The sequence below is a fragment of the Atractosteus spatula genome, chromosome 12 (genome assembly GCF_055471065.1).
Source record: "Atractosteus spatula isolate fAtrSpa1 chromosome 12, fAtrSpa1.hap1, whole genome shotgun sequence".
NCBI classification, from domain to species: domain Eukaryota; kingdom Metazoa; phylum Chordata; class Actinopteri; order Semionotiformes; family Lepisosteidae; genus Atractosteus; species Atractosteus spatula.
In genome coordinates this window covers 39,023,142-39,050,809 of record NC_142717.1, presented here as the reverse complement: position 1 = coordinate 39,050,809, position 27,668 = coordinate 39,023,142, and the positions used below count along the sequence as shown (strand labels likewise).

Sequence of the window (27,668 nt, the reverse complement as noted above, 5' to 3'; positions counted from 1 at the left end):
ATGTAATTAAGGGCCCAGGTGGGGAGAAAACCAGACATGTCCTGATCCTTTAGGGCTGGAGTTGTCAGCATCTCCTTTGAGGATGAGGGTTAAGTCACAGAACAGGCAGACAATACTGCATCTGCATGTATTGTTGCTAAGGGCTTTGGTTTACAATATATTTGCGAGCAGGGCCAGATTCAGTTCGAAAAACACATGGTGTAAAAATGCCACTCTCATGGGCTGTCCTGATCCTGGAATGTCGGCATGTCTGCAGGTTTTCGATTCAATTCACCTCCTAACGAGCTTAATTAGATCATCGCTGACTTAATGGGACCAGTTTCAAGAGCTTCTCCCAGCTCTTCAAGTGCTTCTGCTTTGAGGAGACTAGGAGCATTATTCAAATTCTTCTCCTATGAAGAATTTGAATAAAACATCTCAGGGTATTTACAGTAACACCCTCCAGTCTCTTTTGGCCTAACCCAGAAGTTGAATGCAGAGGGCAGGATTGCCGGCAGTCATTTTCGAGATGTGCTGTTTGACTCCGAAAATGTTAGAGCTGCTGTTTGCTGCATTTATTTTTCAGAAATTGAGGGTGTGGCCAGCTTCCCCTGAGATACATGTGTATGTGAGTTTTTTCCAATATTGTATTCCTGAATCAAAAGGCAAATACAAGAAGACAGCCAAGTGAGTGGAAGAAGCAGGGCATCTTCACGCCGACTTGAGCAGCAAAGGTGCGAAACACCGCGATGACAACCTAAAATGACATGTAAATTTAAAAAAAATACTCCAAAATCATTTGTTCTTTTTTTCCCCCGATTTTAAATACGACATAAATCAAAGAAGAGAACAGAGGAGAATGGCGTGGTAATTAACGAGTGCCCGAGTAATTAATGGTACGTAATGCAATCTTTGTGGACCGGCACCTGCCCCACTGTCAGCTCTAGGAAGAGCTTTGACTGAGGGGAAACTCAACAGGGAGACAAACGTACCTTCGAAAATATTGGCCATTCCCTCCTGTCCCCAGAACCTGCTGCCCCACGCCCAGTTTGCCCCCCTTTTCACTCTGCCAATAAAATGTTAAGAAAGGTTAAAAACGAGAGGACGCCTCTGGACCCATCTAGGACGCTTGTAAAAATGTAATGAGACGTGTTCTGCGTTGCGTTGAGATAAATTAGCTGACATGAACTGGTTAAAGGGACTTCCTAGACCTCCACAGAAATTGGCGGGGAAAAGTCATTGAAGCATACAGTACATCACGTGCAATTAAGGTGAAAATAACCCCGAGTGGAAAAACGATAAATTGACGATTGTTTGTTTTGGCCAACACTACCGGTTAGATCATTATTCCTTTTTTTCCTGTTGGCATATATCACGTTTTAGGGTCTTACTGGAAACTAACTGTGCCGTGGCTGGGTGGCTCATAATGTCTTCCTTGTAAGTATTTTCGGAATAATTAAAGTTGCATGCCTATGTAGTTGGTCTGGCAACAAGACCTTTCCACGGACCTCGGCTTCTCAATTATTTTGAGTTCACTCTGGAGCTTGGAGCTTGGTAGTTGGTACAACGTCAGACTTTCAAGCATAATACTGCCCTTTTAAATTAAGCTGGGCCGTCACAGCCTTTGCCAATAGTGCTGTTTATACAGTATAAGTGAGAACAAATACTTTTTAGTCTTATGCATCCATGCAACGGTGAGTGATGGCAAACATTTTAATGCTCAGCGTCTCACCAAGAGTAACTTCAAACAAATAAGATGAAGGAGAGAAATATTCTATATCATCTTGATCCTCATTCTCAGGTTCTCCTGGTTTGAAGTAGCAGTCCCTCACCTGTCAGGCAGGAGAGGCTGTTGAATTGGTCCAGTTTAAACCAGGTATTTCAGTTTGTTAGGAGCCAAGGTTAAATGTAGACGCGCAGACAGTCTGATTGTCAAAGACCAGGATTGGACACCTCAAACTGTTTTCTTTTCACATTTTAAAAGCAACTATGACATTTGATGATAATAGTTCTCTCATTTAGTTTTACTAAAGTATTTACGTACTTTAATTTTTCATTTTTAACCTTTTCATTTGTTGCATGTTGTTCAAAAACAACATCCATTCATCCATCCATTTCCTAACCACTTCTTCAAATTCAGGGTCGGGGGTGATGCAATAGCCTATCCCAGAAAGCAAGAGGCGCAGGGCAGGGTACACCCCAGACGGGACGCCAGGCCACCGCAGGGCAGACACAGACAGGAACACACGCTCACCCCTGGGCCGGTTTTCCCAGAAGCCAATTAACCGGTAACCTACCAACAGTGAAGGCCTTCGGCCTGGTGGAGAAAACCTACGCGAACACGGGAAGATCACACGAACTCAACGCAGGTAGCACCCCAGGAACCGAACCGAACCGAGGGCCTCACAGCTGCGAAACAGCGATGCTGACCGCCCGTCTAAGCGCTGCCTCGGGAAAAAATCCCCTTCAATGTCTTTCGTTTTGTGAACGAGTCTTCAGATTGACCTGTTTCAAACTTGACCGCGTTAAACAGACGCGCTCCTGCTGATGGTTTAAACCGCTCTCCCCCCTCGCAGTCAGAAACGCCAGGAAAGCTGTCGAAGGGGGGAACAAGTGGAATAGTGGAATGGGTGGATGTCTGCCCTGGAAGGGAGGGAAGTTACTTCCCCTCCAGCCCCCCGAGAGATTTGTAACTTCTGCGTTTTCAAGTTGACACCAGCCGCTCCAGCAGCACGGTAGGTCGTTGTATCTCTCCAGCAGGTGAGAGTCGTTGCGAACTTTTTTTTCCGTCCGGATTTTTCTTAAAATTTCCCTCGGTGAAGAGTTCTTGTCTTTTCTTTTTTTTTAATCTCGGGTAAATACTGTTTATTTTATAATGTGATTTTTTTTAAATTAATTTTAAAGCCAGGGATAGGTTGTGAAAATATATTGTATGTCTGTGGTGCGTATATACAGTCTTAGTAAAATGTTAGGTTTTTGAGTGAAATCACTCATTTGTTCACCTTAGAAGTCATGTGAGGATTTTAAGTTATTGTTGAGTACTTTCTATGTATATGTAAGAAAATCTAGGATTTTTTAATTAGGAAACTAATTTAATAGGAAACCAATGCAGGTGTCACAATATTTTAAATGAATAGGAAGTTAGCCTTATATTCACATATTGCAGTGCTTTCCTTTTCACTGTTCATTTTAAGTATTGTCCAGTGTGAATACAGTACACACACCGCAAATGATAGACGCTAAACTTCACATTGCGCCGTTCAACAGAATGGATAAAGTGACACTTCAAATTTAACAAATTTGCACTCCTTAACAATTAAGACTTCTTTAGCATTTAGTGTGCTCAACTTTTAATACCGAGTTGTTTTCATAGGAGGAGAATCAGATTTTCATTGCTCGAGTGTTTAATTCACGAAACTGAGATTTCGGGGCTGCGTGGGCGTTTTTATGGTCCGGTTATACTGACGAAGTGGCGAAGTAATTCTTGGTTAATATTATGTAATTCTATGTCGGTCTGTGCGAAGCTGCTCAAAGTAAGGCCAGATATCAAGAATTGAAATTAGCAGCACCTCGACCAGTCTCATTGCACTGCTTAAGTAGTGGCTATTTTTTTAAATCACGACGCCTCGGTTGTTTTTGTCCTTGTGTGAACACTGGGGATTTAATTTGTCACAAAGTGCAATATATAGTATGTTGATCGCGTTTTTAATGCGAGTCCACGTGTACAAGTATTTTTAAATCACTTTGAAGTGTATATATATTTTTTAGAATTACCTGGACATTTAGATTTTGATGGCAACGATTAACACCGTTTTTCTGCGGGGGGAAAAAAGGAGAGCGTAACAAGATCCAAATAACCTTACAATATCTTTCTCTCTTGTTTGATCGTCTTGCTATTGTACAGTATTTATTTTCCTGATCTGACAAGCTTGATCAAAGGGGGAAAACCCCATAACGTTCGAGCTTTGGTAAAGGACCGTGGTTTTTTAGCTAGTTTTATGAGGAACCAAGCACCTTGGCAGATGGACTTATAAATCAGGACCGTTCGCTTCATCTGGGTGACAGGGGTCACCGGTGGACGTTAATGTGGCCTTTCTCTGGGTGTAGCGGAGCTATGCGAATTGCCACATTACTCTTGTAAAGTACTCGGCCTGCCAGAGAGACAGAATTGTGTGGGACTAATGGAATTTCTCTTTCCTTTGGAATGGATTCGTTTTTTTTTTATAGACCCAGGGTTAACTGTAGCTACTTCTGTTCTGTAAAACTGGCAATAAACCCTGGTAGCGCTGGGGCATTGCTGACTGAATCGGGGCCAGAAATGTATTGCTCTCGGAAGGCTGTGCCATTTGGTGGTGAACTTATTTTTCAAGCATTAACAGATTTAAATCACCGCCAGCAGTCGGCGGTACATTTGTACATTTGCACATTTGCCTTTTGATTTATGATTCCCTTCTTTAACGTCGGCTCATTCACGATAGTTTAGCGTTACTCTGAATGCACGGTATTGTTTCAAGCATTATTAAGTAATGCATAAAAATCTGGGTTCTGTGCTTGTTTTCCAGTACATTGTTTGACAAGAGTCACTTTCAAAAGTGTAAAAAAGATACTCCGATTGTTAATTGCACTTAAATAGAGTTAACATTATTTAAGTACGTAATTCTCTCATTTTTAGTGTGTACTGTAAATTATAAAAGCATACACTGAGCGTGCGTGGCTGCAGGGAAACATGGCCAACGGAGGTCCAGGCTGGTCACTGAAAGCATCTGGGTTCTGGTCCTGGGTGGAGGAGCTGCTGTTGTCCCCCTGACCAAGGTCTTTCATGCCGATTGGTCCAGTACAGTGGCCTGATATATGAGTGGGTACTAATGTAAGTTGCCCTGGATGAAAACGTCAACTAAATAAATTGGTAATAACACCATTAGATCTAACTAAATGAAGCAATCTCTTATTGTGAACGCTCTGTGATCTGTAAGGTGACAAGCTGTGAGTCACTGATTCCATTCTTTCTCGTAGACAGGAAGAGAAAATGAGGTGTGGCTGTCCAACGATGGCTAATCACACACCAGGTGTGAATTCTCTCTGTCTCCGTGGCTCTGAAGCTTGCTGAAGCCTGACGATGTTCACAGCACAGAATTGGGCAAAACAGTGTTTTGGTGAAATCAAAGAACACTCCTCTGAAGAACACTGGTTCTCCACAGAAAATGAAGCCGGAGGTTGGGGTTGTTCGGACCATCAGTGTTTGTGCTTGGGCATTTCCTGTTTCATTTCTGAGACGTAGCATCTGTTACTCAACACCTTGTCTTTTCTGCTGCGGTGCTGTCTGGATATCTTGGTGACGCCATGCCAGTCATAAACTATATGAAACCTTATGGGCCATGTAGCCTGTTGGGTTGTTAGTAATTATTTGACCCAAGGATTTTATCAATTTCTTTCTTGAAAGAAGCCAAAGTATTGGCTTCAACAACATGGCTGGGTAACTTGTTCCACATAGTTTCCATTTTGCGTCAAATAAACCTGAGTGTTCTGTTCTCGTTTTGCTGCACAAGACGATAAGTTTTCACACAGTGCAGTGCCACCAGTGGCTGCAACCACAGTCCTGTCTAAACCCTTCAGCTCCAGAAAAGGCATGTTAACATGATTAATTCTGTCCTTACAGAAAAGATATGCTCATTCCTCATCCAGGTCGTCGGTGGTCAGGGGTCATGTCGTCTTTGGTTATTTTCGTATCTTTCTAAAAATCAAGGAGTAGAGTCTCCCTTCACCCTCATTTATTTGTTCCAGTGCAATCAGTTGAATTTCTAAGGGGGGTGGTGTGGGTAAACTGGGTCTTGATCGAAGGAAAGGATGGGTGATGGAGAGAATAAGTGTTTTTTGGGGTTGCAAGGTGAAAGGTGGAAGAGGGGTGAGGGAGGAAGCTGTTTGTAATAGGGGCTGGAGAGTGACGAGGAAGGCAGAGAGCAGTGTTCACTGGGCGTTCTGCTGTGCCAGGAGAGTCTGGACGTCGTGAACATCCTTACAGGAGCTCTCCTCTCCTCTCCTCTCCACACATCCTGGCTTGAGACTTTTCTCCCTCTTTCGGCAGGTTAATCGAGTGGATAGTCGTGGCCTGTCTCCTCTGGAATATGAAGGCCACTGTGATAAGCCTGATTCCTCTCCTGCTTTGTGGAGTGGCTTTGGCAGATTTCCAGGAGAGGCCTCGCTCACGGCCACAGTCGAGAGAAAGGAATGATGCAGTCCCGCAGTCCAACTCAGTGGGTAAGCAAGAGGGACACACCACACACTGAGTCACTGACCAAGAAATACACAATCTAGTCTATGTCACGTACTATTTCTTCTTCATATAGATTCCTCCTCTAGAATATGTGCCCTTGATCTTGCTGTACCTTGGAGTTGGATTCATTTTCTCACTAACAACAGGGCTTTTCAAAGTAAACAGTCATTTTTATTGGTCAGGCAGACATCAGGAAGATGGGGGAAAAAATCAAACGGCTTTTCTTCTTAATGAATTACCGACTTTTGTTTCTCATCTTCTCATCCAAACCCATTTGCAAACAGGAATATCAAATTAAAGTTCTTAATTAATTGAAAAGGTGAACTTTAAAAAAACAACAATTTGTTTAACGTAACTAATAATCAGTACAATTTAAGGAATCTTGATCATGAATGATTAACTTACTCAACATTCTTTTCTTCAGTACTCATCTCCCTCCCTTACAATGACGTCCTATTTTGTTGAATTCTAAATGAAATATTATCTTTTTGTAAATGTGAATATTTTTAATCAAAACCTGAATACTTAAACTGAGAATGTTTATTGGTAAAAGAAGTTAAATGGCAGCAAAATCCAAGATGAACAATCAAAAACTACAATTTAAATTGGCACTATATATAGCCTTAGTTATAACCATAATGCCAGATACCAATTCAAAAATAATTGGTAACACAAGCTCCAACACTAACCCTAACACAAGCTGCAATGCTAAACCCACAATAACCTTAAGCCTAACTCTAACAAAGCTCCAACACTATACTTTAAAGTTTTTGGATTTAACCTTAAATTCCAAAGCTAGATATAATTCTAATGCTAGGTTCTACTTTAACCCTAGCAATACATTACTTCTAACAATAATCCCAGATGTAAATCCGAATCTCACTCAAACCCTAAACTTAAAACAAGACTGAAACACTAACTCTAATCCTTTCACCCAGCCAAAACTTAATCCCAACTTTCACTCTGACCTAGTCTCCACCTTAACTTAAATTTGAACTAATTTCGACCCAGTTCTTAAACCATTCAGTCACGTAACTTGTTAAAGTGAAACCCTAACACTAATGCAAGTCTAACTGGCGTTTGTAGTTTTCTAACCCTAACCCTAGCCCAACCCATTATAAAAATGAATGCTCTCAACTGGTCTTTTATTAACACATTTCTGTGGCTATCCTATAACTTGCTGTCTGAAGAGAGATTTATAAAGAGGACTAATGAAGGCAAAGGCTAACTCATTTACTCTGTAACTATTATCCTTTGTATGATAATGTGCTGTAGTGATATACTTAAAATTTGGCAAATTCCATAATTTAAACACACTTAATCCAGAATAATTACTTTCTTACATGTATATAAATTAGATTTAGTGATCTGTGGTTTATATGCGTCTGCAGAAAGGGAATCGTTGTTGTTTTACACCAATGTGACAGCACGTTTATCCATAGACTGTTTATGGACCCTTTGGATCTTGACCGGATACGACCATAAATTGTTTTGGATAAAAGCATCCGCCAAATGAATGAAGTCTTCAGAGTTTAGTGAGAACTTTCTACCTTTGCAGTGCAACTCTTTTTATTGCCATATCATAAATAATTCTTTAGTTTTGTACATGGATAATTTTCTTAGCTGTGCAGACTGGACAAAGGGTGTCCCTTAAGGAAAGCTTCGGAAGCGCATACTGTTTAGAAGCCTGGCGAAGCCGCCTCGGATCTCATCCGGTGCTCTTTGTTCTCCTAGAGAGCCCGTGTAGAGGGAAGCCGCTGGACTTCATGTTCGTCATCGACAGCTCCCGCAGCGTCCGCCCCCATGACTACGAGAAGGTCAAGACCTTCATCGTCAACATCCTGCAGTTCCTGGACGTGGGCCCCAAGGCCACCAGGGTGGGCCTGATCCAGTACGGCAGCGTCGTGCAGAGCGAGTTCTCCCTGAAGGCCTTCCAGAGGAAGGCGGACGTGGAGGAGGCCGTGCGGAACATGGTCCACCTGGCCACCGGCACCATGACGGGCCTGGCCATCCAGTACACCATGAACGTGGCCCTCACCGAGGCCGAGGGGGCGCGGCCCCTGGACATGCACATCCCCCGCATCGCCATGATCGTCACCGACGGCCGGCCCCAGGACACGGTCGCCGACGTGGCCGCCAGGGCCAGGGAATCGGGGATCCAGATCTTCACCATCGGTGTCGGCAGGGTTGACATGAGCACGCTGCGCGCCATTGGCAGCGAGCCCCACGACGAGCACGTCTTCCTGGTGGCCAACTTCAGCCAGATCGAGACCTTGACCTCCGTGTTCCAGTCCAAGCTCTGTGGAGGTACGACGCCGTATTCTGCGCGTTTGTGCAACCGATCGAATGTCTTGTGCTTCATCCTGCTCGCTGTTTATCCCACGGCCTCGGCTTCTCCCTGTGTCCCCTTCTCTTAGGGTCATGTCTTATCTGATCATCAAAGAGTGGATTGTTTTCAGCTCTCTGTGTGAGTCGACAGCATGTAAGAAAATGAGGATCAATGACTAGATAAGATAAGATTCAGGCATGATATCCAAGTTCAATAATTCACATTTTGGATGTGTAATGGTGAAAAATATTATTTATTCTTTGTCACCAGGAAGCACAGTTCTCCACAGGATTTGCTTGATTTTTGAATTTGTATGTAATAAGACATGATATCTCCACTGTAACACAGGTGCAATAACACGGGTGGTAGTGTGAAGAGCACCCACCCACCCTTGTGAAGTGGAGTGGCGAAGTGCTCCGATTTCTGCAAATTCTCAGCGAAATGTATAGAAGTGAATTATAATTCATACACCCTCCATATGCACTTGTGCATTGAAATAATGGCATCTCTGTTAATTCATTTATATTCTTAAAATAGTTTACATTTTTTAATATTCATTTTTCCCCCCCTCAAATTTTGGTGGCCCGTTTAACTTGGCGTCTGCTCCTCCTGGAGATGGACGGGCTGCCCGTGGTGTCTGCCAGCACGTCTCGCCGCTAACCTAACCTGACTGATCGTTTCATTTCATGACTGTTTCGTGCTTACTGGCCGGCACAAATTGCATTATGCGATTCCAGCAGAAATATCAGACTGTAGCTTAGCAAACTTGCACAGACGTCTGCTGTAAACTGGGGCAAAGGCATAAATAGATGATCTTGTTTACCCGGCAGCATAATGAAAATGCATCGGAGGGTTTATACTTAGGTCAATGATTTCCACAGATCTGCATTGCAATCATGAACTGGATTCTCCAACTACTGTACACATGCTCCTAGTAAAGCTTAAATACTTCCACCTTACATATATGCTATTCATATGTAGGTTCAGCTGTCCCTCATGAGAATAATTCAGGTACTTTCCTGTATTGTTGTTTAATTTTTGTATGAAGAGACGCAGTGCATCTAATTTAATTAATCAAATGACCAACCACCAAAACCTACTGAAAACCTTCCTTCAAGAAATTCCTCGGCAGTATTTGCGCTGCTACATAAACTCCTTTAAAGCCCATCCATTGGTTAACACCGTGCTTATCTCTGACCTTTGCAGGTAAAAATCTGTGTGCTGTTACGGATCACAGATGTGATCACATGTGCATCAATACCCCTGGCTCTTACATGTGTAGATGCAAGAAAGGGTACACTGTGAACCCCGATGGGAAGACCTGCAAAGGTGAGTCTCCTTTCCTAGACCTCTGTACAGCTCAGGGTGCCCCAGCACACCCTGAAATCACTAAATGGAATCATAGCATTGTCTTCTTAATTGGGGTAAGACGATTTAAGATAATGGAATACAAGTAAGGGCAGTAGAATGCACACAAGTTCAGCAAGGTGGTGTATTGGTTAGCATATTACTGCCTCACATCACTGGAGCCCTGGGTTCAGTTTTGGACCTGAGGTGCTACCCATGTGGAGTTTGTATGTTCTCCCCATGTTCATGTGGACTTTCTCCCACAGTCCAAAGACATACTGGTCGGTTAATTGGCTTCTGGAAAAACCGACCCAGTTGGGAGTGTGTGTCTGTGTGTGCCCTCCAGTGGGCTGGCGTCCCATCCAGAGTGTATCCTGCCTTGTGCCTGTTGCTAGCCAGGATAGACTCCGGCTCCCCCGCAGCCCTGAACTGGATAAAGCGGTTTGAGAAGGGATGGATGCGAGGGTGGTTCCAAGGAATTCCAGCTGCATCAGGCGCATAATGGAGTTCTGTTTTCTGCTTCTCCAAACTTACTTTCCACTGTGGTTGTGCTTTAATTTAAAAAAAACACAACAGTACAAGTATGAGCTGTGTACTGAACGCCAGCAAAAGTATTCTGTCATGATGGGCTGTGCTACTTAACAGATTTAAGTTATTTTGTTAACTGGTCAGTACTGCTCTTTTCACTGAAGCTTGCAATGCTACATTAGAAGAACTGCACCCCTTCTGGGAAGCATTACTGCTGACTATTCCTGTGAAGAACAGATTAGGGACACTTGCAGTCGGCTTTCTTACTGCTTTTTCCTGTTATTAAGGTACAGGCAAATATGAAACATTGTACCTAAAGGGTAACAAGCTATCTGCTGGAAACATGCTTGCATTCCAGAGTTTATATGAAAGTGAAGTTTTATTGACCTCTTCAAACATGTCCTCCCTGGTAAAACCCAGAGCTGGTCATTTCCATACCCTGTTTGCTTTAGACCTTCAAGGCTGATTTACTATTTCGTGAATGGCAGTGAAAAAACAAAACAACCAGTGCTGTTTCAGCAGACATAAGAAGTCAGGGCCCCGAGAAAGTGGGACAGCAGAGGTGGTTCATGCGGTAGTAATGAAAGCAATGGTTTTGAAATCTTCCAGCTCAGGATGTGTGTGCTGTGGTGGACCATGGCTGCCAGCACTACTGCGTCAGCCTCCCTGGGTCTTATGAGTGCCGCTGCCGCGAAGGCTACCAGCTCAGGGAGGATGGGAAGACCTGCAGCAGTAAGTGTTTGAAGCTCTCTTTACTGTCAGGCTGAGGAGAACGATGCTCTTTTTCTTGGTGTCCACAAACAACATCTTGTACATTCTTCTGCACTGTTTCAGAATTATCTTACAATGGAGATTTTTTTTCCATAGGCTTGCTGTAAAGCTCAAGGCAGCACAACTGTATATTTGGAGAGATTTTGCATGTATAGTGGTTTTCCTGTTTTGTGGTGATTTTTTGGTTCGGTAACATACAGTCACTGTGGTGACCGTTATAATTAATTGTGTGGACCTCATTTCTGATATGAACCCTTTATTTCGAAATGTTTGTCCTTGAGGCCTCGTGTGTGTTTAAAGTCGTAAAGGGATGCCGGAGTGAAGGTGGAGCTCTGGAGCTCGCAGATTCGAGCCTGAGTCATGTCACTAGCCGACTGTGACTGGTATTGCCGAAGCTGCCTCTCAGGTGCTTGCAGGCATGCGAGGTGTAGGTAAAGCACCTCCAGTATGGGCTGTGTTGCCTGTGACGCATCAAAAGACAATTGTCTCAAAGGTGGGAGGAATGGAGGAGTCTGTCTTCACTTCCTTATCATTCCATCCAGGTGGGATTGTATCCAGACTGGGTGTGTATGACAATAATAACTGGTGATTCTAAAATTGAAAATGCAGTTTTATTAAATTCAAAGGAATGCAACACCCTTGACAACGCTACCTGCTTACAGACGTCAGAAGGCTCAAGCAAAAGGTAGAATGTATTTTTTCCAGTTCTGTTTTGATTTGAACTGCATAAATACATACTGTATCAATTGTGGTTAGTTGTGATGCAGCCAGTTTGCCTAAAATGACATAGACTCTCTTTACAATAAGTGTGCCTGTGGTGTATTTTACTGTTTAATGAAGCACGCACATGTTTCTCATTTCACATCTCGGAACAAGTAGCACAGGAGTTCCTCTGGCACAAGTAAAGTGTCCTTGAAGCTGAGCTTTTCCTTATGTTTCGTTTTGTCTTCAGTTCTGGGCTGCTGGATAAGCCACTTGATACTTGTCTCTGTGTCTCTGACACTGGAGGTTCAGATCTGATGCAGCACATTTGAATACAGCCTGAATTACTCCTGGTGTTGTAAATGTTTACACAATGAGTTCAGGAGATTTAATTTTGTTTTTCTATAACTATGTATAGAGGTCTTAGACATTTTTTTTTCTAAATCGTGAAGTTTTCACTTTTTCATGTAAACCCCTGGTCTTAAACAAGCCCAGGAGCTGTTAGATAGAGAGCAGGATGGCTAAAGCATGTGTTCTTTTGGAAAGCTCTCCAAGGTGTTAAATTACAAAAGCACAGCTGCTGTATATATGCATCTGTATTATTACCACAATTTACTCTTACAATAACTAGCTTTTCCCTGTAAAATGGATCAAAATAAAAAAGAAAACCATGGCCAAAGGCTTAAAAACACTTTTAGCAATATATCTGTGGCCCAATTGGTGGGAGCATTCTTTGGCATAAGCATGTTCCTTACTGTATATGTTATTACAGTTCTGAAATAAAAAAAAAACTGCAGGACGCATATTCTCACAAAATAAATTAGGCTGATCTTCTGTTTATACTTATTCCTATTTGTTTTGTTTTATTATTTATAGTAGCATTTTTATGAAAGTCTAGAGGACGATTCATAGGAGAAATATGAGCCAAGTGGTCTCCTCTCACAAGACCTTTTCCTGTCTTCTTTTGTAAATGATCATACGGGCAGAAAGCTACTTCATTGTTTTTTAATGCAATGTGTGTATGAGACTGAGCAGAGGTGATATTGTGTGCTTTGCATTCCAAGCTCAAAGTGGAGTGCACCATGCAGGACCATAAACTCATGCAAGATATGGATCACATTTATCATCTTTATACACATTTATATTATATCACATCACCGTGATTACCAGTTTCTTGCTTTTGAACTTTTAAAATCAGTTTTGGTCAGTTTGAGTTTTATTTTGAGTTCTAAACTGGCTGCATTGAATTACTGTTCATTTGTCTTTTATCTAAAGTGGCTGGCATTTTTCCAGGTTTATGCAGCCGAATATTTATTTTTTTACTGAAGCGATCTGAGTCAAGCAGCTTGCCTGAGGCCAGAGCAAGCTAAAGCACCCTAGCCCTGCAGCCTTTCGGTTATACATCAGCACAAGGAACAGACTGTGGTAGGAGGTGTGCAGGGTGTGCTATCCACCCCTGGCCTGGTATCTGTCTGCTCACTGGGGTAGGGCGGAGATCCCTCCTGGTCCTCCTGTTTGCATTCAAGGATTCCTCTGCCTGCCCCGGGCTTAAGGGTCTTCAATCTGTTGATTTACTGTCTCAACATGTTTAATGGATGAAAGCCTGGAAACAAGTGTTACAGAGGTATCCCTGGTTAAGCCATTTGACTTAAAGGTCATTCTGCCATTTAAAGCGTGACTTGGTTTTCAGCAAATGGGCTTGTAAACCGGCAGCTGGTCTGCGCCCAGGAAGACACACACAGCTTGTGTTTGTTCTCTCATTGTCTCCTCCTTTTTCAGTGTCATTCACATCCTGTTCTTGCTTCATATTATGAATCTCCTCCACTGGTGTAACTAGTAAAATGGAAATGCCTGCGGTTTAACAGCTTTTCCTACTGTAGCATGATTAAAAAATTTTAAAAAACTGATTGACTTCACCAGGTAGCCGATCGACGATCAAGTGACAGTTTTTACGAACAAGTGAATTTCAAGATTTCTGTAATTCTGACACTGTGACCTTTTTCAACAATGGCATTAAATAAAGTGAGATCTAATGATCGCTCAGAACTGTGCTGAGACGGGAGGGGTTTTTAATGCACTAGGGTATGAGGTTTCCTTTGCCTGCCTGTTGGAGCAGGTCTGCGCTGTTCCTATTACAGCCCACATTTGGAGATTGTGGAGTTTAGGGGCTGGAGCTGGGGGATCTGTCCTAGAGACTTCCTGTACACCCAGGTGGTTTTTACATTGCAGCAGTGACGTCCCGCGGCTGGAGGGGTGGCGGGTTTCAGCTAACATCTTTTTCCGTCCCTAAGAACTGCACCGGTTTTGCTCACATTTGAAGAGCTCGTTTCATACTGGTGGGGAAGATTCATTGTTGAATACAGCATATAAGCACACATGATCAGGCACTAAACTTTCATTTAAGATTAGGGCAACTTACAAATAATACATAAAGCAAATGCAATAAAGAAATCCTTAACATATTGCAAAAAAAAATTACTGTAAAATATTTTTAAGGAAAGAATAGGTAAAAACAGTTGAGAACAAAAACAGTGAGGCTAGTACATGTTATGATTGCAAAGCCTGTGCAGCACAGTGTACATGGAGGAGTAAACAGTATGTAGGTAAGGGGTAGTTGATTATTACAGTAAAGACGGAATGCCTTTGAGCAGAGTTCATGGCAGAGTTAGAGAGATCACAGGCGAGGTCTATATTGATGAGACACAAAAGGATGGTCAGGACGGGACTGAGCAGTTTTGATTTCAAAGGGGTGTCCATTCTCCCACTGCAGAGCCAGAGACAGGAAGTCACCTGGAGGAGGGAGGGAATGGAGGGGAGAGGTTGGGAAAGACTAGGTGTCAGAGTTGTTAAGTCAGCGGTCAGTGAAAATAAGCCGTTTTGAAACAGCGGCATGCAGCTACAGTGCGCCAAGCGGGAGACGGGCGGGGCTGGCGGGAGGAAGGTGCAGCAGTCCGTCCAGGTGGGAGAGCAGCCTGAACCTGGAATTGTGTGCACAAGTTTGCGAGGAAGGGGAGGTTCCTGCTCAGGCAGCAATTACTCGAGAAGCAGTAGTGGGCTGGAGCAGACATGTGATGGGAATAGGAGAGAGAGAGCAGTCCAAAGGAACACAGATGGAGAGGTTTGACGGAAAGGGAAGAAAAAATAGAAGGAAGAGAGTGCATCTTGGCGGAGTTGGCTGTAAGACGGGCATTGAGACAAGAGGAGACAAGAGGAGAAAAGGGTACTGGAGGAAAGAACTGAATAAGAAGATCGAAGCATCATTTGCATTGAAGTGGTATGAAAAGCCGGGGAGAGGGTCCTGAAGGCACATGGTAGGTTTGTGGCCCGGGAACAATGAGGAGATGTCAGTGTTGGAGAGAGGTCTGGAGGAAGAGAACGAGGGAGGGTCGGTGGAGGACTGAGACAGTGGAGGGTGAGTGGGCTGAGGGTGAGGATGGAGGAATGGATGAAGCATTTGCAGATGTCAGTGAATTTGGAGGGGATGAGGGAAGCAAAGTTATCAGCTGAGACAGAGGAAGGGGGAGGATGGTTGGAAAGGAATGATAATGTAGAGAAGAGTTTCTGCAGACTGCCAGTGGAAGACTGGGTGATAGGATGATTTGGTAGAAACAAGAACTGAAGAAAAAGATAAGTGAAGGGAGTGGTAGGGGTCTAAGGCACATAGCAGGTTAGATCTCCTCCATTTATTGTCAGCTGAACGCAGATTGGATCTGGCTGTGAGGAGCAGGGCAGCGCGGGTGGGGAGCAGGCAGGGCAAGAGACAAGTGGACAGAGGGAGTGTCGAGACGAGGTAAGCAGCGAAAAGAGACTCCCGGCCAACATGTGCTGTCATTGCAGGGACTGACTACTGTGACCTGGGGACCCATGGCTGTGAGCACGACTGTGTGAACACTGTGGACTCCTACATCTGCAGGTGCCGCAGGGGCTTCATCCTCAACTCCGATGGAAAGACCTGCCGGAGTGAGTGTGGTCAACTCGTGCATGAAGCCCATGCTAACTGTGCCCACAGCAAATACATACTTACTGTTCCACCTTGAGATGCAGGGTGCAGCAGGCACAGTTTTACACCTGTTGTGTTGGCATGTTGTATTTAGGTGTTATGAAGTGCATAACAATGCCGTAAACAGTGTGGAATTGTGTTGAGTCATGTCATTAACCATCTGCTAAGATGATGCACGTAGAGCCTGTATCTAATGCACCGCAGTCTAGAAAAGAAGGCTGAGGTCAACTCTTGGTCAACATTTTGGAAGGGTCCACTTTAAAACTCAGAGCCATCCCTTAGGCTATACATGGTGTTGGAGGAGTTCTTGTCAGGGAAATGGTGGATCAATCCCATGTTCTTGCTCTCCTTTTTATTTAGAACATGACCTTTGAATTTCATGTAGAAGATGTAAAGGCAGTTGCTTGATTGTGGCCATTTCTTTCAAATCCATTTGACCTGTCAAATCTCTGTGACCCTTCATGGGTTTTCCTGCCAGACTAATATTACTCTGACACCAGTGGCAGGTTGCAGAGCTGCCTATCAGTGCGAGGTTGTGTGTGGTGCACAGTGAGGCCAACTCGTGCAACATGATTTGACTTGTATCTGATTTTTCTGATGACTTGACCTGAGTGCTGCCCATGTTCCCTCACCTTCAGGAGAAGACCTCTGTGCGTTGGGCACCCATGGCTGTGATCACAAGTGCGTTAACACTGCTGACTCCTATGTCTGCCGCTGTCGACAGGGTTACAGGCTCAATCCAGATGGGAAAACCTGCAAAGGTAATTTTCTACAGCGGGGGATGGGGTGTGTCAGGGGGTTGGAGGAGGGGCAGGTCTGTGCCTTATGCTCACCCACAAAGCATGTGGAATGCCTGAGAAAAAAGCACTGTACCTTTTCTCATGAATAACATCATAACATTTTGGGTCCTGAATTAAGCTCAGATTTCTCCATCTTCCATTACAAAAAGACTTTTAAATTGAATCTCTATGTTTACTGATATATGTTTACTCTGTCATGTTTCACCGACTTGTATATTATATCTAGTGCAAGATGGTTAAGAGAATTACAATTCCTATTATACTGAGGTGTTTATTGTAGTTCTATAATAGATTATCAATATATTGAAAAGTAATAAACAAAATTATCCAATTCAACAAATCCATTGCAATCCACTGAATGGCACTGACCGGGTTTTAATGTTATCTTAAGGAGTGCATTCGAATGTACCTTTCACAGCATCTGCTAATGTTTCCCACTTCAGAGATTGATCACTGTTCTCTGGGCACCCATGGCTGTGATCACGAGTGTGTTAACACTGAAGACTCCTTTGTGTGTAGATGCCGTGAAGGCTATATGCTCAACCCTGATGGCAAAACCTGTAAAAGTAAGTTTTTTAATTGACCACATTTCTGTTCACAACTGTACTGCAGAACACAAGCAATTTTAGCACCATAACGTGTCAGTAAGTTGCCTGGAGGAGTAATTTCTCTAACGCTCCTCATAATTGCATTATACAAGCACTGCCAGAACTTTTGCAGTTCTGTATGAATTTTAACTCAAACTATATGATCTTCTCAGAGTCACAGAGTACAAACAATGTCCATTAAAGTGCAAATGCAAAACCCATCCCTACTGAATCATCCTTACAGTGGTATTAGAGATGAGAAAGCACCAGGTATCCCAGCAACTCATCCTGTCTTTCACAATGACTCTGGTTGTTCTAATCTTGTACCTAGATTTGCAAATTGAGTTCTTAGTGCTGTTTTTGTTTAAAAAAACTTCTCTCGTGGGGGACTTCTAACAGACCTGATGTTTTGCAAACTACAACAATACCACACAGAGCTTTCAAATGAGAAAACAACGGCCATTCAGGAAGCCCAACATTTTAAACTCATGTATTCGTCCTCTTGCCAAGTGGAGGTAAAAAAGTGGTAGAAGAACATACAAGGCTGTGACCAACACTGGCGTACACTCTGCGCTTTTATCCCAACACTGCCAGCATGCTACCCTAGTTTTTCATGGTTTAAGTGGTCTTTCTGTTCTTCTATACAATTTTGGACCACCTCCAGGGTCTTTTTTCTTCCACATTGTCTCTTCCTGGTCATTTTCTCTGCTCACCACAAGCTCCCAACTGATTATGCTTTCAATTGTTTCCGAATGACGTACGGTAACTTTTCGCCCTCTTTCTTCAGTGATCACCAGGCACTCAGGTATTCATTCAGACTGATCTGTGATGCCTAATTCTCTTTCTGTCTTCACCAGTCATTAGAGTATTTGCCTTAAATATCAATCTTTAAACCAGGCAATAGAGCATTCAATTAGACTAGCTCCATGTCTGCCTGCTGTCTCGAGCTTCACTAGTCACCAAATAATTCCTGTCTTCAGTAACTTTGCTGGCTGATCCTGTTTGGCCAGGGATCCCGCTCTATGTCAAACGCAGAAGCAACCAAGGTAGCTGTTTCCATTCTGTCTCAATCTGAGATTGTAGTTCATATGGCACAGGGTGTGCTCAGGACTCAACCTGGCATCTAGACTCCTCTCACACTCTCTCAGACTGTACACACGGTGTTATAGCTGGTGTTATAGCCAGGAGCACTCAGGACCCGACAGATTTCATCTACACTCCTCTGTTTGTGAACTGTGGGGAGGAGATCCGCTGCTAGCTTAGCAGGTGTTGCACTCCTTCAGGTACTGACACCTCCAGTCAGCCCTGGTCCAGTATGTACTTTATTCTCATTGGGTCTGGCAGATGAACCTCCACACAGCCTGCCGGTCCAGAACCTGTAACACCCTACAGTACAGCTTAAGTTGCATCTTCAAACTTTCCTAGCTTGCACACTCCCACAGCCTGGTAAGCCAAGCCGATTCCATCACTAGTGAGAGCTCTCATTTTCTCTTCTTCCCTGCTGTAGCCTAGATGCAGAATAAAATACTTTTTCCTCCCATCTGGTCTTATAAGCCTCTTGTTAGCCCAGAGGAGTATCTGATTCCACACAGAGCCTATCCTGACAGCTCATTTTTAAATTCTGCAAACAGTGCACTCACTTCTTTTGACTTCAACACAAGGTAATGCATACCTTCAATTAGAGTATCTCAGTAACCATCATTATCTTCATTATTTTTTAATTCTCCAGTTTCTTTTAGATTGTGCACTATATTCCAATGTGGATATATTACAGGATCAGCACCAGATAACATTCTAGAGTTTTACTATTTTGTTCTGAATACTAATGCAGTTATACAAGTATGACTGTGGTATTTCTTTGGGAATGGTGCAGTGCAATGTATTCTATTATTTCATACAAATCAGTTCCAATGGAAGCAGCTGACTCAGTGTAAAGACAGAGATTCACAGTCTATTGCTTTTCATTGAAATATGAAACTGGTTGCTATCAGGTCGTTAATGAAAGTGGTTGGCTGTCGTGAATTACTCTGACTGACTGTTAATTGGCACAGTGGAGTGCTATAACAGAAAATCAATTTCTGTGTTACTGAGGACTTTCATTTCCAGGAGTTATGTGAGGTGATGCGACTGTTGGCAGACTTCCTAAAGCAGATATCTATCCTTAAAATGAAGAGCAAAGCACAAAGAAACCATTAGATCATTTGTTGTGTAAGTGGTACTAGTATGCAGATTGCTGCCTTGTCTCTTTAGGTGTGGTTATTCATTTTTACTCTTCAAAACGTCAGAAGCTCCACTGCAAAATCTGCAGCCAAGGAGTTTAATCAAGAAACTTGTGTTTTAATATTAGCTCTCTTTAGTGATGTCATGCTGGGTGAGACAAATATAGATGCTGTTGTTTCTCCAAATGCCACCTGTCCAGTGAAGTCTGGAACAGGAAGATTTCAAGAGTATAAATGAAAGCTGCTTAACATTAACATTATGCTAATTGGACATTTTTGGCAGTCCTTTATTTGTGCAGGAGAGCTGTTTGAATATATTAACTATCAAAAACATTCCTAATTTATTAGACTTGGATGTGGTATTTGAATACAAAAAGATACATCTACTGTATGTTAACGTTCACAGTAAGTCAACTAAATGATCTCGCATTGTTCTCTGAGATATAGTGTTGAGCAGGTGTAATTATTTCTGTATTTTTACTTACAGATTTTGCTTTTTTTATACCACGTTTGTCCTAATGCACTGCACCATGATTTCACTTCAGTTTGCTTCTCTGATGACATACCATAGGAAATATATGGATGAAAATGAAATCGGAAAACCTTTTCTATTAATCTGGGCATTTCAGAAAATGCCATTTATAACTTGGCAATGATGCTGATTTGCAATTTCTTGTACTATGTAAATCAAGTTTTTTTTTTTCTTTTTGTTCACAATCAAGTCCCATTACTTTTGTGTTAACACAGATTGGCAGATTCAATCATTTGTGATTTTTATTTATAAAGCTGGATTGTATTCATGCTTTAAGTTGCATTTATCTTTGTTGTTCCTTAACATTTTTAAAGAGGAAGCATTAAGTACGCTACATAGAAAGGCTGAAGCCTGTAAGTGTTTTAATGTATTTAGTGCAACATATACTTCCTATGAGGAGGAGGAGGAAGACAGTGTCAATTAGTGTTACTTACAGTGCAGACAGTGATGCATATAACCAATTACATTTTGTGTTCAAAAAAGTATAAGTAATGGCTTTTACTCTACACAGAAATCTTTACCAGTTCTGTTCTAACCGAATCCGATAGTTATCCTTGTGACTAGAAGTCACATGTTCTGAACCGCAGCAGGCTATATTTATTCCAATGTACACAAAGGATTAAGAGGATTTTACTACAGAGCAAAAGAAGAGGAGAGTGGTTTTAAGGCTGGCTTAATAGGCATGCCAGTCAAGGATATGAAAGTATCCTGTTTTATGTCTCATTGTTTTTGTTTTAATCTCATTTTCCTAGAACATTTACTGAATTAAAATTTTGTTTAGAATGTTTTTCCTGTCAAATGCGTACAACCTTTGCAATATTTTTAAAACTAAGGTAATTTTTTTGGCTTAGCAGGAATGTACATTTTAAAACTATCTGGAAATCGATAATATACAGATTACTTTGCAAAATCGCCTTTTGGTGTCAATAGCAATATATAGTATGACTATGTTTAATGGATAAACCTCTTATTAAAAGCAAGGATCACAACATTAGAGCTTTGAGTGGAGTGTCCAGAAAAGCTCTATATAAGTGTAAGAAATTATTATTCTTCCCACTTTGGTGATAGCTTTGCCATGTATGTCTAAATGGCGATAATTAGCAGAGATTGTCTTCCTCTGTAATTGCACAATATTACACAGGCTGCCTAGGAATAACTCGGCTTGTCTCTGCTTATTAACTGTGCTGGTAGTAACCATGGCTGTGAGCACTTGTGCCTGAATGCCGATAGTCCTTCGTGTGCCAATGTTATGAGAGACACCTCTTCAGTGATGAATTAAAAACCTGCAGCACTAAGAGAGAACTTCCCCCAGTAGTCCTGGAACATGGGACGTGCTGGGCATGTGAAATGCTGTTATGGACACAGTGCCTTAGTTCTTCAGCACTTTCCTAAATCAACTACTGTGAAAGAAGAGGCTTTCTGGCCTTGTTATCATTGTGCCTCAAATCGGACGGAAAGCCACAAATCTTCCTAGCAAGGGTCTTGGGGAAACAATCACGTTTTTAAAGGATTTTAAATAGTGGAAAATGCGCTGATCTGTTTTTTTTTTATTTTATTGAAGGCTTACCTAAAGCCTCTCTTTCTATAGACTTCGTGGGCACAGTGTCTTCCTATATGTTCCTTCAAATTCTTAATCCAGATACCTAATAAGATCATCTATTTTGACTTTTTGATATATAAAGTAGATATATATATACATACTGTACATTTAATAGCAAAATGTACTAGTAACATGATTTAAAATAAAATATATTCATTTAACAATCAGATTTTGTAAAGACATTAAAGCCTCTTGTAATGAATTAAAATGTATTTTTCCCAGTCTTAATTTTGCACTGTGGCAACACTATAGTAATTAAAGAATTAAGCATCTGTGTGATATTTATGAATACAAAGCAAAAATGGAATGCAAAAACAGAACATGCTTCTGCCTCATTATGAACCAATTGGTAAAGAGTGTAGACTAGAACGTAGCCTTACAGATGCTGTAACCAAACAAACATTTTAACAGGATATGGGATGAAAAGTGAACAATTAAGGGAAAAGCACAAAGTGTCATTAAAGTTTATAATACTGTATCTTTCCACGGCTACCACAAAAAGACTTACTTGGCGGAAGAAATGCTTTTGGTGGTATAAAAGCTGAACGGTGATATAAAGATTTTGTAACCTTAGAAGAGGGGCTTTCAGAAATGAAAGTGTACTGTAGTTCACATCCACGAATCGGAGAGCAGGGAATGGATCAAAATGGCAGCTTTCAATATGACAGCCACAGTATGACTATTATTACAGAGCTAATATTTCTGCAATGTCCAGGTTTTTATTTCTGTGTCTGCTTTTTAATCTGCATTGCTAAATGCTTCTGCTTTGGCCCGTAACAACCTCCAAAAGATGTGACTGCTTTGTGCTCTCCCTGGGCTGCTGTTACTCTGATGCAGGAATGGATTACTGTGCTACAGTTGCCAATGGCTGTGAGCATTTGTGCTTGAACACGGACAGCTCCTATATCTGCCAGTGCTTTGAGGGGTACACTCTTAATGATGATGGGAAAACTTGCAGAAGTAAGTCACTGTCTTTCACAGACACCATTCATTGAAATGAGTGGTTTTTGTACACTTCAGGTAGTTTTAGAATTAAACATTATTTCCAATGAATTTTTGTACTACTTTTTGTTCACAGTTCTTTGGAAGCTTATTTACAGGTGCATATCCTGTGTGTGACTTTAGAATTTAGAAGAGACTGGAATTTGTCTTCCTACTTGCAGATGATCAGAGTGGCTTTGCATTTACAGCATTTTGCAGTTACAGAATTTAACAAAGCAACCATAGATAAAGAATAACAGATAAGAAAATATAATGAATGTTCTAAAGAAGCAAAAAATGAAAATGTTTTTTAGTAAATGTACTGAGGGCAATTAAAAGTGCAACAAGTGCTACGCTATTGGTTCCTACACTTGTTTGATGCCGCTGTGCAAAGCTAAGAATACAGCTGTAACATCAAAAAGCCAAATCAAACTTCCAACAAAAGAAGCTGTACATGAAGACATCACATCATTTCACATCAATAACAAGGATCTCAGTAATGTACTGCAGTTGAATTGAGAATAACAAAGTACTCCAATTGTGCTGTCTTAACTGATCATCTGCATAGAGTAAAAAAGATGTTTGAAATGATGCATGTCTGTGAGTTTTTAGAAACCAGAAATGGCTGTTGCTGACTTGTTTCTTCCAGTCAGGGATGTCTGTCATACGATTGCCCACGGGTGCGAGCACATTTGTGTCAGCACAGAGGACTCCTACACCTGCAAGTGTTTTGAGGGATATACCCTGGCTGAGGACAGAAAGAGCTGCAGACGTGAGTACCTCCCAGCTCACTTGCCCATTTGGGACTTGTCCCAGTTTTGCTTCGTGCACAACTGTGCTTTTCACTGCTGTCCTACTACAGCCAGAGGTGTTTCTAAAACACTTAGCATCCTGAGCTTTCTATGACATTGTAGAATATTGCAAGGTACGCATGTTCGTTTTGTGTTTTTTTTTTTAATCCTGCACATGGCTGTAGCCAGGAAGAGCAGAGCATGTTCAGTTAAGAGAATACAAGCCTTGTATAAGTATCCTTAAGCAGACTGGTGCTTTATGTTTTTAGAACTTTTTTTTTTATTACGCAGTTTGTCAGATGTTACAATCTGTCCTTTATCTCACTCGGCAGATGCTCTTGCCATTTGTCCTTTGCAAGAGTGTTCCGTTTTCCTAGAAACATCCCTAGTGCCTTTGATGGTGGCACATATTGCCCTTTGAAGTAAAGTCACAAAGTCACATCTCATAGGTGATTCAGAGCTCAGTGGCAGTCTGGCGTGGACAGATGTGGGCGGTCGATCTGTAAGTGCTGAAGTGGTGAACTGTGAGACTGAGACACCCTTCGTGTTAACCAGCCTCTTCTTCCCATCCGCCTCAGGGTGTGCCGAGGGGGTGATCGACCTGGTGTTCGTGATCGATGGCTCCAAGAGCCTGGGCCCCACGAACTTCGAGCTGGTGAAGCAGTTCGTCGCCGGGATCGTGGGCTCCCTGGACGTCTCCCCAGCGGCGGCCCGAGTGGGGCTGCTGCAGTACTCCACCAAGGTGCGCACGGAGTTCACCCTGGGCCAGCACAGCTCCGGCCAGGAGGTGAAGGAGGCCGTGTCCCTGGTCAGCTACATGGGCCGGGGCTCCATGACAGGCAGCGCCCTGCGCCACATGTTTGAGAACAGCTTCTCCACCCGAGAGGGGGCGCGGCCGGCGTCGGCACAGGTGCCCAAAGTCAGCATCGTCTTCACAGACGGGCGCTCGCAGGACGACGTCTCGGAATGGGCGGCCAAAGCGCAGGAAGCCGGTAACGTCTGGTCGGCATGAGCTTTTCAACAGCGTTACTACAGATAACATAACGTCGGGGGTGCTGCAGAATTATTAATGTTTTCTAACAAAACTTTGCTGGGTTCAGACTACTTGCAGGATTAAAATGACGTTCCAATAGCTAGCGCTGTGGCCTCACAGCTCCTGTGCGTCTAAGCCATCTAGGTTACAAGGCCAGAGAGAACCCTAAACACGGCCCCACACTCCCTCAGCATGTACACCAACAACAGGAGGCGCTTCTTTACCCAGGGGGCTGTGTGAGTGTGGGACCAGCTGCCCAGCTGTGTGGTTGAAGCCGATTATCCCTGGCTTCTTTCAAGAGCTGGATGAGATCCTTCCATCAGAACAGGTGACACATTGTGCAAAGGGTTGTGGCAGTATGGACAAGTGACCCAGCCATGTTGTTGTTGCCAATACCAGTTCATGAAACGGCTGGACAGGATCCCAGCATTGTTGAGCTCCTGACTACCAAATGGGCCAGATGGTCTGAATCCTCCTCTCCTTTGTAACCTTCATGTTCTCAGGTCGGTCTCCCATGCGCTTGCCTGTCCCCTTTAATTTCACCAGGCATCACCATGTACGCAGTAGGAGTTGGCAAGGCCATAGAAGAGGAGCTGAGAGAAATCGCATCAGAGCCCAAGGAGAAGCACCTGTATTATGCTGAAGATTTTGGCCACATGGGTGAAATTGCTGAAAAGCTGAAAGCAAGGATTTGTGAAGGTACCCATGCATTAAGATCTTAAATGTTAGGTAGCAGGGTGTCTGAAGAACATCAAAGCACGTGTGTGCCTGAAGTGCTGTTATGCCAAATGGGGCAGAACATAAATAATTTGTGTGGTGTTTTGAGCTATTGCCCTGACTCTATGATCTTTCAAACTGAATTCCTTCCACCACTGGTCATTTTAATGTATTAGCTCACATAGGACAAATCTAATTCTTTTTATTAAGAATTATGGAAAGTAATGAAATCATGACTCATCTTGCTCTATAACTACTGCAACTAAAGAACACAAAACTAAATATTTTTAACCATTACAATTTTTAAAAAATATTTTGCACCAGTTTGTCTTCCATATTCCTTTCCATGTTTTTCTTGGTTTCTTAATGTTGATTTTTTTTTTTATTTAACCTGGTAAGTCAATTGTGATCAGATTCTCATTTACAATGACAGCCTGGAGAATACCAATTTATAGGGCCTTTTCCTGGAGCATTTTACATAAAGCACTCCTCTAAAACACTGTAATAATGCTGTTTTAAAAATCAACACAAATGTTCAGAGGATGCTGAATGGATTATCATCCTGCAGTTTTAAGTTCTGGGGAAAAAAATGCAGTTACTGACAGCTGTTTTTTCAGATAAAAAAACAAGGTCTGTACATTTGTATCTTTGAGTACTTTTCCATTTGAGATCTCCTGCTTGAAGTTAATGTAATTCTTCTAAAATTCCCAGATTGCTACATACTCTATTTTGCTGCTGAAAACCAGCTTAATACATGATTTATAGGTGTTCCTGGAGTTCTCAAGAAATGCAGCTCCATTATCTAACAAAATGTTTGTTTTCCAATTGTCAATCACCCCCGTGTTCTCATCTGTAGTCCTCTTCTGCCCTCTGCTGGTAAAATATCAAGGCTGAGGGAAAATTGTGCATTTCAGTTACAAACCAATCTTGCAATATTCTGCTGATACTTAATACTAAGTGCCGTTTCTATGGTTGGCCTAAACATATTTCATTTAAACCTCATTTCTGTTCTCAACTGAATGATACTGACAGCTATAAAAATATATTTATTTGTAATATTTTCTGTAAGGCATACAGGCATCACGGAAGACCCTGAAGTTGTGACTGAAATTTATCCGTTTTAAATCCCATCTCGGGCGTCCATCTCTGGGGTTTTCACGCCATAAGATGTGACATAAGTTTCCTCCTATCAGCAGAAGACAATCTGGTCGGGCCTGACCAGTTCTGTCTTCTAAAAGTGTCCCGTTCTACACAGTCCTGGGACAGACTGGCGTCTCCTCTTGGAGGGCGAGCACACCTGCACTGTCCCTTCTTGTGTATCTACTTGCAGCCAGTATAAACTGAGTTTTGTAATGTTTGTAGGATGGTTTTATTTTGTCTGAAGTGTGCTGTCGATGTAAAAAATACAGTAAAACCAGAATGAGTTCTCTTGCAGGAGTTGGAGAGAGAGGAGAGACTTTGAATGGGGATCCATGCTACATACACCATTATAAACTGCTTTCTTGATCGAGCAGTCCTAAAATATTACTGGTAGCCAGCATTGTATGGGATTTAATCCCGACACTAGGATAAACTGCTTTCTGGAAGCACAGCTTTGCAGTGACAGAGGATCCCCTCTAGTGTAACCTTTATGCTAATTTCTTACTGTTCCTTGGATAACTGCATCTAAAATGAAGCACCCAATTAAAAATGTTAATGATATTAAGATTCACACCAGCAAACTTCAGGATGATTAATAGCATTGAGAAACTATTCATTGCCTTGCCTTCTCTTTTCAATGGGCTGCTTTCAGCACCTCTCAATGTTTTATTTTTGACAGAAAAACCTTCTGGGGAGGACCAGTGTAAATGTGACAACTTAATAGCCTTCCAGAACCAGGCCCGTGAACAAATGCGGAAGCTGACGCAGAGACATATCCTTTAACAGGCAAACAGAGGAAGAGGTATCGATTTATTCCTGTTCACCGCATCCCACAAGTATGTATACTGAGGACTCGGATCTCTAAAGATATTTGCTTAGATTTCAGAAATACACAAGGCCGAGCAGATACTCAATGTGCCTGCAGGCGGCCACATAGAAAACACGTTGCTGACCTGTTCCCATGCAATAGTGCAGACCGACAGACCACAGGTTACCAAGTTTTAGTGCATGAAGCAACAGACTTAGAACATAGCCCTGTAAGAAGAGGCACTTAAGAACAGTATTGCTCTTATGCTTCACTTTTTTGGCCTCAGGTAAGCTGATGTTAGGAGGGAATGAATTGGGGCAGATGGTATGGTCAACCTAGGCTTTATGCCTAATCAAAGAAGTGGAAAATGAAAAACAGAGATGAAGAGCACATGCATGTCTACTTCTCAATTAGAATCCGAGGCTTGAGACCGTAAACTCCTAAAGAGGACAATCAAGATTCAGAAATCAAACCACCTTCCACACTCTTTGGTACAAGAAAACCAGAGCTATTTTCTATGAACTTCACATCTT

The 27,668-nt window shown here is 42.4% G+C and overlaps 1 protein-coding gene across 1 annotated transcript; it reads left to right on the top strand.

Moving 5' to 3' along the window:
* Window positions 1-2,613: 2,613 nt before the first annotated feature.
* On the top strand, window positions 2,614-27,110 carry LOC148823038 (matrilin-2-like). The gene is made up of 13 exons (XM_088928491.1): window positions 2,614-2,714; window positions 6,062-6,234; window positions 7,985-8,557; window positions 9,786-9,908; window positions 11,064-11,186; window positions 15,765-15,887; window positions 16,566-16,688; window positions 17,171-17,293; window positions 22,503-22,625; window positions 23,296-23,418; window positions 24,016-24,429; window positions 25,017-25,169; window positions 27,007-27,110. Exons 1-13 carry the CDS (start codon window positions 2,614-2,616, stop codon window positions 27,108-27,110), a joined length of 2,379 nt encoding a protein of 792 aa, XP_088784617.1.
* Window positions 27,111-27,668: the final 558 nt, after the last annotated feature.